Source organism: Lagenorhynchus albirostris, chromosome X, assembly GCF_949774975.1.
Source record: "Lagenorhynchus albirostris chromosome X, mLagAlb1.1, whole genome shotgun sequence".
NCBI lineage: Eukaryota > Metazoa > Chordata > Mammalia > Artiodactyla > Delphinidae > Lagenorhynchus > Lagenorhynchus albirostris.
In genome coordinates, this window is record NC_083116.1 from 79,570,287 (window position 1) to 79,582,888 (window position 12,602).

Genomic DNA, 12,602 nt, shown 5'->3' on the forward strand with positions numbered 1-12,602 from the left:
CTGAAGTTTTCTCAAAGTTTTTCAGTATTTTCAAGAAAACCAACCCAAAAAGGATGAAGGAGCTTATCTTTCTCCGAATGGAAATGGCACTCCTAACCCTCTATTAGTAAGGTATATGCTGGGAGTCATCTCCAACAATGGGAATGGTCTACAGTGAACCATCCCCTATTTTTTCATGTGCTTTGCTTCATAACCTAGAGCCCCCAGCCTATTTATAGCCTGCTTTTAATTGGTATTAAATCCGTGACCTTAGGTTTATTGCCCCAGCTCTCAGCTCTCTTCCTGATTGATCACTATAAGAATAAAGAAGGCCTTTGCTCAATTTCCCTTAGTTTCTGCTTGCTTCTCATCAGGCCTGCTTCGTACTTTCATTTGGCTCCACTGCCTGGTTTCCTTGGATCTGACTTCCAGACCTAGTTGCATAAGGCCATCGGTATGCGTCGGTTGTTTTTTTTTATGTCAAGCTTCTAGGCCAATCCCTAGGTTCATTTTTAAGTTGATGTTGTTCTTTAGCATATCATGGGTTATGTGCTTCAGTGGTCTGAAGCCCTGGACAGATTTCAGATTTGAAACCAAATGTAGTAGCAGTGGACTCTCCCTTTGTATGAGTAACACCACCAGTGGTAACTCTGTCTTCCTTGTTCTGTTGGCTGTGAGCGAGGCAGGTGTAGAAGGACCTTGCAAAGGAGGACTCTGTTCCCTTCTCCCTGAGTCTGTTTACTAGCTGGGGAATAGCGGGAGTACTAATTAGACATGAAATTTGGAGGTGACTAAATCTCACTTAAAATATTTAATACAGCCCATTGCCAAAACTGAGTCCCAAGTTTTCTAAGGAGAAAACTTGTGAGAGCTAATAGGATGTTAAAGAACCCCAACTAAAATATCTTAATATTTTAAAAATAAAAATGGAAAACATTTATGGCACCTAAAATGGAAAGGCCCTTAGAGGAAGTTCTTCTAGTCAGACTTATTCATTCTATGGCTAGACAGACTGAGTCCCAGAAAGGGAAAATGACAAAGAGCAAGTCTGTGGCAAAGCAGGGACACAAAGTATGGACAGTGGTCTGGGAACCTAACTTTTTAAAGAGCGCTCCAGGTGATTTTCATGCCAAGGAAGATTTGTGAGCCATTGTACTAGCCAGTCTGGAAGGCCTTTTCTAGTTCTGCCATCCCATGTTGTAATGAATCTAAATGACCTCCACAGGAATACTTCAAGGTGCTAAGTGACCAGAAGCAGCCACTATTGCACCTAAATCTCAGTGGAGCTGCTTTCAGACCAGTGGTTTTAAAACCAGTATATTTAAAGAGTGATTCTCAAATGTTTTTATATCACAGCTCATCTCCCACCTACTCCTGAGTGTCTGCTCTAAAAATTATACTTGTGGACTGATGATATTAACTAGGTAAATTATGTATTTACATAAATGTTTTTAAGAGCCCCCCAAGGACCAATTTTAAAGCACAGCCAAAAATTATGTTTGTCTTTTAGACCAAAGCAACCCCAGGGCCTTTTGGGTTTAGTGGGAGCCAACAAGATAACATATCTCCCTGGGATTTCCCATTCCTGTGCACCTTCACCTTGTGAGTGGAACCCCTGCATCAAGGCCTTCTTATCCTCTGGGTCTCTGGTCCCCTCTCCTTCCACCCCTAGGCTCAGGGGTGCTGAGAGAATGGCTCAGGCAGTCGCAGGCTACATCAATCCCTGTCCTCATTTGGGGTGACCCATTGGACCTAGCACTATCCCCAGGCCATGGGCCACTCCTTCTTGCAGGCCTCAGAAAGCTTTATCAAGGTGATAGCTCCTGTGATGCATGCCAAAGTAGCTTGGGTTTGAAGGCAATTAGAGGCTAATGCCAGGTTGAAGACTTAGGTTGATAGGTGTTCAGATAGGTAGGTCTGAAATGCAAGCAGGCAGAGTAGTCCCTGAGGGAGAAGATTAGGTGGATAGAGAGTGGTAAATGGAGAATAATACTACCATTGTTTACAGAAGGGTGACATGTCCCCACCCCCCCACCCAACCTTGCTTAAGCTGCTAAGAAGAAAGACTACGAGAGGGAGGTTAGCTGACCTGCCTGGAACAAGACAATCTTGGTTCAGTCAGTCTCCTCACTAGGGTGCTGGGCTCAGACCTCATCTGGAAGCCTGAGGGCTCTGAGCAGGGTTCAGGCTAGACCACAGCTATTTACTTTTTTCTCTCACCCACTCCTAAAGCTAGTGGGGAAGGTTAGAGATGGTGACATACCCCCCTCTAACCATCATGAGAAAGGCAGCCAGCTAAAAATGGCAAAGGTTGACTGACAGTATGGCACAGTGGCAGTGATAAATTCATGGCTAAGTAGTACATGGGGTCAGGCAGAGGTAATAAGCATTCTCATGCCAGCACTGTCCAATAGGACTTTGTACAGTGATGTAAATGTTCCATATCTCTGTGGTTTAATATAGTAGACACTGGCCACATATGGCTATTGAGTACTGAGAAATGTAGCTGATGCAACTAAAGAACTAAATTTTTATTTAATTCTAATTAAATGTGGCTAGTGGATACCATATTTGACAGTGTAACTCTATGCTTTACCTCCTAGAAAGTGGCTTAAGGCATTTTCCTGATGCTCTCAAATCAGGGAGGAATAGCATGAGAGACAGAAAAAGGACCTAAAGAACAGGGGTGCTTATTTACGTCAGCAACTTCTGCACTGCAACCACCCCTTCTGTCATTACCCTACCTTGCTTCTAAATGGCAAGCTCAGATAGTCTTGCCAGGGAAAAACTTTGACAGTTTTACAGAGCACAATAACTCCCCCACAGGTTGGAGCAAGTAACTGTAAAAGAATGAAATGTAACAGAAACAAATGTAATATTCTGTAGTTTGGTCTAAGAAATCAACAATTCAAGGACAGACTGAGAGACATACAGCTTCTAGACAGCATATTTTAAAGAAATTTAAGAAGTATTGGTTGATCATAAGTTCAGTATGAGTCAGAAGTGAGATCCACAAGAAAAACTGGTAACAGCTAACATTCATTAAGGCTCAGGATAAAGAGGTTTTGGTGTGTGTGTGTGTGTGTGTATGTGTGTGTGTGTTAACAGAGTTGTCTTGAGACAGAATAGACTGGTTAGGATTTGTACTGAGTATCCTGTCACTGTAGGTGATAAAATGTAGTAACGTTTGAAGACTATGGTCTGGCAGGTGTGCAGAGAACAGACTGGAGCCAGGGAGGCCAGCTAAGAGGAGGTGCTGTGTCTCATCTGCCCTAGCAGTTAGAACTCCCTTTCTTCTGTTCCTGTGATTGGTCCACCACCCCACACCTCAATGTATTAGGGAAGAAAAAGACAGTTGCCCTGCTCTTCTTTTTCTCTTCTCTTCTTTCAAATTGGTGCAGGAACAGTGAGCATGTTAGTGACCACAAAGCATGTTCAGCTTCTCTAAGGAAAAGTTTGTTAAGACTGAACTGTAAGTCATCCTCCTGCCTTCTCAACTAATTATTCCACCAAATGTCTGGGATCTAACTTTCAATCTTCTTTTCACAGGAGCCATTTGACTGGAAATTAGATCAGACAAACAGAGAAAACTGGGCAGGATGGTATAACCTTCAACAAGTGGGCCATCCAAAGTCCCAGGAAAATGGGGCCTAGGATTGTACTTCTGGAGTTAGAGGTTTTGAGAGACAACCCATATAATGTCTATACTAGAGAAATGTTTGTTTTATATTAATAATACTGCAGACATTTGCTGTGAGCCAAGAGTAAAACAGTTTTCATGGATTATTAAAACTTCAGCAAATTCTACTGTAATTCTCCCCATTTTACAGATGAGGAAACTGAGTCACTGAGAAGGAGAATGAGACTTGTCAAAGGCCACACCACTAGTCAGTGACTAAACTAGGGTTTGTGTTCAAGGAGTCTGGCTCCAGTCTCTGTTCTTAACCACAATGCTACATCCTATCTCTATATTGTATAGGAGGAAAGGTTTGGATGTTATTTTACAGTGACTTTGGGCAGAGTTCCCTAGAAATAGGTGCTAGAACAGATGGTAAAGTTCTCTGGACCATGCCATGTGTGAGGCTCCCTTCCTCATCCTTGGCTGGTTGTATCAGATAGGTACAAAAATAATGGCATAGCAAAGATGAGTCTGTTTCTCTTTCATAGAGAAAACGCCTGCAGGTAGGCAGTTTATGGCTGCCTTGCTGGCTCCATGATTATCAGAGACTCCTTCCAGTTTTCTCTTATCCTATCCTTAGGAGTATGGACCTTGTCCTTATGGTCTAAGATGGTTGCTAGAACTTCAGCCATCACATCTAAATATTCTTAAGCGTCGGGTTTAAGTAAGGACCAAAGAAGGGCATGCTGTTTTCCTTAAAGGTAGTTTTTCAAAAGTTCTACCCAACATTTCTATTTACATATCACTGGACAGAACTTGATCATATAAGTCACCTCTTACTGTAAAGAAGGATAGAAAATGTAGTCTTTTGTACCATGTGGCATGGATTCTATCTAAAATCCGGGCTCTCTTGCTAAGTAGGAAGAGGAGAATGGATGTTAGTGTTGGCACCCAGCACATTGGTTCAATGGCATATTGACTCATCCAACTTGTAATTTTGTGTCTTCACAGTGACTACAGGTATGTGGCAGCTGCTCTGGCTGTCATGAGAAATGTGACTCAGCAGATCAATGAACGCAAGCGGCGCTTGGAGAATATTGACAAGATTGCCCAGTGGCAGGCCTCTGTCCTAGACTGGGAGGTAGGACCCTTACTAACAGGGACATTGGAGAGTCTGAATACCTTAGCCAGAACCTCACATCTTAGCCAAAGATGAGCAAAGAGTAATTATATTTGAAGAGCATCAGAAAGGATTTAGATTAGAGCCAAGGCAAAACTTCCTGCTAATAAGAGGTGTTGTGTACTTGAATAGCTTTCTAAGAAGGTTGGAGAAATCTCGGTTGCAATATTTCATTAGGAAAGGAAAGATTCATCTATTTGGGTGTTTCTAAGAAATAATTGGGTTGACTCAGTAGCCTTTCAAAGCTCTTTCAAGTCCTGGAATTTTATCACCACCAGATGAACACTTGGATGAGGAGTAATAGGTACTAATTCACTCCCAGACACAGAGTGCAAGGTTGGTTCTCTGATGCAGGCCAGCCAACATACTTCTTCTTTTCCTCTTGGTGAGATCACCTCACCCTGACATATCTACTAGTTCTATCCAAGCCTGCACACTTCAGGCCACAACCATCATCCCTGCCCAACTGACAGGCCAAATTCTATTTTTTAATTATCTGCTTATAAAAATAATCCCTGAGCCTTCCATTCTATTGGAATTGGCCACGACTTCTCTGAACTCAGAAAGCCTTCACTAAAGCATTGTCTTCTGAGATGCTAACTTTCAGAGGATATACACAGCCTAACAAATAAATGGAGCTTTTGCCTCTTATGCCACTGCTCTGTTGAAGTTCCTGAGGTATCTGTTAAACAGAAAAAAGAGCTGTGAACTTTAAGGCCTCACAGGTACCTGTGTGTTAAGTACACTATTTATTGTTTCTCTCTTGTGCCCATCAAGAGAACCAGGAGTAATGACATTTCACATTTATCTCTCAGACCCAAGTTATGAAATCTGACAGTCCACAGCTAATATAACCAAGATAGGAGAGGCAGGACATGCTACCAGGGAGGAGGTGGCAATCTTAAGCTTCATGATCATAGTGTAGAAGTTGAGTCAGCTCCCCATTCCTCTGGCTTCCACACAGGTATAATTTCTTGTAATTTGAGAGCTAGTAGCTCTCTAACTTGTCATATAGTTTAGCACATTCCAAGGGAATGAAACAGCCTTACAGTTACTTAACCAATGTCCAGGAAAAGTCATCTTTCCTTTATTCTGCTACTTCTGTTCCTCTTTAATGTACATGGCTGGAAATGTCCACAGTTCTGAGCAGCTGGCATATTTTTGAGTCTTATTTGAAGGATAATATCCCCATACAGAGTAGAAAACAGCAGTGATTCTTTGAGATGCAAGGAGAGGAAGGAATCTATATAAAGAGATCTTCTTGCTCATAAGAAGAAAACAGCACTGGCACAGACTTATTAGGAAATCATGGATTCTCCTTCCCCTGTGTCTGGTTTGCTTTGGATAGTTTCCTGATAAGAGGGCTGGATCAAATGACCTCTAGAAAGATCGCTAATTCTCAGGCACTCTGAAACTGTGGCTGATTAGCAGGCCTCTTTTTCTCTACCCCTGTGGGGATTGATTCTCTGTAATAGGATGTTCCCAGCAGCAGTTGTCTTTCTATTCCCTGAAACAATTTTCCCCTTCCCAATACCTGGAAGACCTTCTAATTCCTCCATGGGCTCTTGGCCTCCAGTCCCTGCAGCTGGGGCCATGGGAGACCAAGAATAGCTTAAAATTCTTTGGCCTGTTCAGGGAGCTTCACTAACACCTAACATGAAAGCACTGAACTATGATTTAAAGACTCAGCATCTCGGAGGGAATTTTATTTGTGTTTGTCTATAGTTGGGGGTTGGGAAACAAAGGAAAGTCTTTCGAATAGGAAGCAGTTACTTTCTGCCTCCTTTGTTAGCATGATTGACTGGTCCTCTAATCTCATCCAAGCCCACACAACCCTGCTTGACAAAGTCCTTCTTTATTTAAGTTAGTAAGAAGAAAAATTCCTTGTGGTTAACTTTTCAGACTCTGAGGTCACTGTGCAACCGACCAGCTTCAGAAGGTTTGCCCTCTATGAAGCATTTTCTTTAGCAAGGCCTGATGGGTACATTTCAGAGGCCAGGACCAAAGTTTCGATCAAGTGTGCCATATCTAGTCTTAAATATTTCTAAAATGTCAGAGTCAGTAGGTCTTTTAGGGAACTCCCCAAAGAACATCTCTGGCCATGTTTATGCACATGTGTGTGCGCACACACACGTGCACACATGCAAACCTTGTAATGATGGTGGAAGTCTGAGAAGCCTATTCCTGACTGAGGCCAAACAGCAAGTCAATGACAAAATTAAAACTTGAATCTAGTCTCCAGATTCCCTGGGGGGTGTTCTTTACACTGCTGCACCACATACTCTTCCAGCCTTCTGCTTCCTACAGCCCAGTTGCTTCCCTTTATGATATTGCAGGGACTTGTTTCTGCAGTAAAGTGTCCATATCTAAGCAAGAGAGTAAGACTGCCTTGGGGGGAAGTCCAACTCCCGGTAAGGCTAAAGGTAGATGAGTGCTGGGGAGCCTCCCACAGAAAGCAATAGGATATGTCCATTCCATGGCTGGTTGGCTATTGGCTTGGGTGGCTCAACCTCACTGATTCCCTGGTATAGGTTTTTTCTATGTTCCACCTACCCAAGCAGTTGGACATTCAGAAAGAAGTCCTGCCAGCTTGGTGGGTGCAGCTGTGGACAAGCCTTGCAAATCAAGAAAATGAAGCAGTGCTTTGCTCTCTCTGCCACTCACTTGCCTCCTCCACATGTTTGAATAAACAGGGTGGGTATCAAAAGCATCTACATAGTAATTTCAGTTTGATTTGTCAAATGAAAAAGAAGAGTCAGGAGACCTTCAAGATGGCGGAGGAGTAAGACATGGAGATCACCTTCCTCCCCACAAATACATTTGAAATGCATCTACATGTGAAACAACTCCTACTGAATGTTAGCAGAAGACCTCAGACTTCCCAAAAGTAAAGAAATTCCCCACGTACCTGGGTAGGGCAGAAGAAAACAGAAAAAAACAGAGACAAAAGAATAGGGATGGGACCGACACCTCTGGGAGGGAGGAGTGAAGGAGGAAAAGTTTTCACATACTAGGAAACTCCTTTACTGGTGGAGACGGGGTGTGGCGGGGGAAGCTTTGGAGCCATGGAGGAGAGCACAGCAGCAAGGGTGCAGAGAGCAAAGTGGAGAGATTCCCACACAGAGGATCAGTGCCAACCGGCACGCACCAGCCTGAGAGGCTTGTCTGCTCACCAGCCAGGGCGGGTGGGGGCTGGGAGCTGAGGCTATGGATTCGGAGGTCGGATCCCAGGGAGAGGACTGGTGTTGGCTGCATGAACACAGCCTGAAGGGGGCTAGTGCAGCACAGCTAGCCAGGAGGGAGTCCAGGAAAATGTCTGGAACTGCCTAAGAGGCTAGAGACCATTGTTTCAGGGTGCACGAGGAGAAAGGATTCAGAGCACTGCCTAAACAAACTCCAGCGCTGCGTGTGAGCCACGCCTATCAGCATGGACACCAGAGATGAGCATGAAATGCTAAGGCTGCTGATGCAGCCACCAAGAAGCCTGTGTGCAAGCACCAGTCACTATCCACACAATCCCTCCCAGGAGACTGTGCAGCCCACCACTGCCAGGGTCCCGTGATCCAGGGACAACATCCACGGGAGAAAACATGGCATGCCTCAGGCTGTTGCAATGTCACACCAGCCTCTGCCGCTGCAGACTCGCGCTGCATTTCATACCCCTCCCTCTCCCGCTGGGCTGAGTGAGCCAGAGACTTCTAATCAACTGCTACTTTAGCCCCTTCCTGTCTGAGCGAAGAACAGATGCCCTCAGGCGACATACACGCAGAGGCAGGGCCAAATTAAAAGCTGAACCCCAGGAGCTGTGCAAACAAAGAAGAGAAAGGGAATTTTCTCCCAGCGGCCTCAGGAGCAGTGGATTAAATCTCGACAATCATCTTAATGTACCCTGCATACACGGAATACCTGAATAGACAACGAATCAGCCCGAAATTGAAGTGCCGGACTTTGGGAGCAACTGCAAACTTGGGGTTCACTTTCTACATCTAATTTGTGTCTGGTTTTACGTTTATCTTAGTTTAGTATTAAAAGTTTATTATCGGTGGTAGATTCATTTATTGATTTGGTTTCTCTCTTCTTTTTATATATATATATATAAATATCTATATTTTTTTTCTTTTTCTCCTTTTCTGAGTGTGTATGTGTATGCTTCTTTGTGTGATTTTGTGTGTATAGCTTTGCTTTTACCATTTTCCCCAGGGTTTGGTCTCTCCATTTTTTAAATAATTTTTATATTATTTTAATTTTAATAATTTTTAAATTTTTATAATTTTTAAATTTTTTATTTTAGTAACTTTATTTTATTTTTCCCTTTTTTCTTTTTTATTTCCTTCTTCTTTCCTTCCTTCCTTCCTTCCTTCCTTCCTTCCTTCCTTTCTTTCTTTCTTTCTTTCTTTCTTTCTTTCTTTCTTTCTTTCTTTCTTTCTTTCTTTCTTTCTTTCTTTCTTTCTTTCTTTCTTTCTTTCTTTCTTTCTTTCTCTCTCTCTACCTTTTCTTCTAGATGTGTGGCTGAAAGAGTCTAGGTACTCCAGCCACATGTCAGTCCTGTACCTCCGAGTAGAGAGAGCTGAGTTTAGGACATTGGTCCACCAGAGACCTCCTAGCTCCACATAATATCAAACAGCAAAAGCTCTCCCATAGATCTCCATCTCAATGCTAAGACCCAGCTCCACTCAATGACCAGCAAGCTACAGTGCTGGACAACCTATGCCAAAAAACTAGCAAGACAGGAACACAACCCCACCCAATAGCAAAGAGGCTGCCTAATATCATGCAAATGTCAAAACACCGCAAAACCCACCACTGGACATGGTCCCGCCCACCAAAAGACAAGATCCAGTCTCATCCACCAGAACACAGGTGCCAGACCCTTACGAGGAAGCCGAAACAACCCACTGAACCAACCTTAACCACTGGGCACAGACAACAAAAACAGTGGGAACTACGAACCTCCAGCCTGCCAAAAGGAGACCCCAAACACAGTAAGTTAAGCAAAATGAAAACACAGGGAAAAACACAGCAGACAAAGGAGCAAGGTAAAAACCCACCACACTAAACAAATGAAGAGGAAATAGGCAACCTAGCTGAAAAAGAATTCATCATAATGATAGTAAAGATGATCCAAAATCTTGAAAAAGGAATGGAGAAAATACAAGAAACATTTAACAAGAACCTAGAAGAACTGAAGAGCAAACAATGATGAGAAACACAATAAACGAAATAAAAATATTCTCTAGAAGGAATCAGTAGCAGAATAACTGAGGCAAAAGAATGGATAAATGACGTGGAAGGTGAAAGAGTGGAAATAACTACTGCAGAGCAGAATAAAGAAAAAAGAATGAAAAGAACTGAGGACAGTCTCAGAGACCTCTGGGACAACGTTACCGCACCAACATTCAAATTATAGGGATCACAGAAGAAGAAGAGAAAAAGAACAGGACTAAGAAAATTTTTGAAGAGATTATAGAAAACTTCCCTAATATGGGAAAGGAAATAGTCAATCAAGTCCAGGAAGCACATAGAGTCCAATACAGGATAAATTCAAGGAAAAACATGCCAACACACATATTAATCAAACTATCAAAAATTAAATACAGGGAAAAATATTAAAAGCAGCAAGGCAAAAGCAACAAATAACATACAAGGGAATCCCCATAAAGTTAACAGCTGATCTTTCAGCAGAAACTCTGCAAGCCAGAAGGGAGTGGCAGGACATATTTAAAGTGATGAAAGGGAAAAACCTACAACCAAGATTACACAGCAAGGATATCACTCAGATTTGAAGGAGAAATTAAAAACTTTACAGACAAGCAAAACTTAAGAGAATTCAGAACCAGCAAACTGGATTTACAACAAATGCTGAAGGAAATTCTCTATGCAGGAAACACAGGAGAAGGGAAAAATATACAATAACGAACCCCAAACAATTAGGAAAATGTTATTAGGAACATACATATCGATAACTACCTTAAATGTAAATGCATTAAATGTTCCAAACACAACACATAGACTGGCTGAATGGATACAAAAATAAGACCCGTATATACGCTGTCTACAAGAGACCCACATCAGACCTAGGGACTCATACAGACAATAAGTGAGGGGATGGAAAAAAATATTCCATGTAAATGGAAATCAAAAGAAAGCTGGAGTAGTAATTCTCATATCAGACAAAATAGACTTTAAAATAAAGACTATTACAAGAGACAAAGAAGGACACTACATAATGATCATTGGATCATTCCAAAAAGAAGGTATAACAACTGTAAATATTGATGCACCCAACATAGGAGCACCTCAATACATAAGGCAAATGCTAACAGCCATAAAACCGGAAATCAACAGTAACACAATCATAGTAGGGGACTTTAACACCCCACTTTCACCAACGGACATATCATCCAAAATGAAAATTAATAGGGAAACACAAACTTTAAATGATATTCTAAACAAGACGGACTTAACTGATATTTATAGGACATTCCAATGAAAAACAACAGAATACAGTTTCTTATCAAGAGCTCATGGAACATTCTCCAGGATAGATCATATCTTGGGTCACAAATCAACCCTTGATAAGTTAAGAAAATTGAAATTGCATCAGGTATCTTTTCCAACCACAATGCTATGAGATTAGATATCAATTACAGGGAAAAAAACCTATAAAAACTACAAACACATGGAGGCTAAACAATACACTACTAAATAACCAAGAGATCACTGAAGAAATCAAAGACAATATCAAAAAATACCTAGAAACAGATGACAATGAAAACACAATGACCCAAAACTCTTGGGATGCAGCAAAAGCAGTTCTAAGAGGGAAGTTTATAGCAATACAATCCTACCTCAAGAAACAAGAATCATCTCAAATAAACAACCTAACCTTACACAAAAAGCAATTAGAGAAAGAAAAACAAAAAAATAACCCAAAGATAGCAGAAGTAAAGAAATCATAAAGATTAGGTCAGAAATAAATGAAGAAGAAATGAAGGAAATGATAGCAAATATCAGTAAAACTAAAAGCTTGTTCTTTCAGAAGATAAACAAAATTGATAATCAATTAGCCAGACTCATCAAGAAGAAAAGGTAGAAGACTCAAATCAACAGAATTACAAATGAAAAAGGAGAAGTAACAGCTGGCATTGCAGAAATGCAAAGGATCATGAGAGATTACTGCAGGCCACTAAATGCCAATAAAATGGACAACCAGGAAGATATGGAAAATTCCTTAGACAAGTGCAACCTTCTGAGACTGAACCAGGAAGAAATTGAAAATATAAGCAGACCAATCACGAGCACTAAAATTGAGATGGTGAATAAAAATCTTCCAACAAACAAAAGCCCAGGAACAGATGGCTTCACAGGCAAATTTGATCAAACATTTAGAGAACAGCTAAAACCTATCCTTTTCAAATTCTTCCAAAGTATAGAAGATGGAGGAACACTCCCAAAGTCACCCTGATACCAAAACCAGACAAAGATGTCACAAAGAATAAAAATTCAGGCCAATATCACTGATGAATATATATGCAAAAATTCTCAACAAAATACTAGCAAGCAGAATCCAACAGCACATTAAAAAGTTCATACACCATGATCAAGTGGGCATTATCCCAGGAATGCAAGGATTCTTCAATATACACAAATCAATCAATGTGATAAACTGTATTAACAATTTGAAGGAGAAAAACCATATGATCATCTCAATAGATGCAGAAAAAGCTTTTCACAAAATTCAACACCCATTTATGATAAAAAACCTTCCAGAAAGTAGGCATATAGGGAAGTTACCTCAACATAATAAAGGCCATATATGACAAA

The 12,602-nt window shown here is 41.4% G+C and overlaps 1 protein-coding gene across 2 annotated transcripts in view; it reads left to right on the forward strand.

The window, feature by feature from the left end:
• Positions 1–12,602, forward strand: part of ARHGEF9 (Cdc42 guanine nucleotide exchange factor 9) — a 191,646-nt gene that overhangs the window by 129,104 nt on the left and 49,940 nt on the right. For both annotated transcript variants that reach the window (XM_060137028.1, XM_060137027.1), the window contains exon 6: positions 4,610–4,739. In XM_060137028.1, the coding sequence (XP_059993011.1) occupies positions 4,610–4,739 (130 nt within the window). The remainder of the gene's footprint in view (positions 1–4,609; positions 4,740–12,602) is intronic.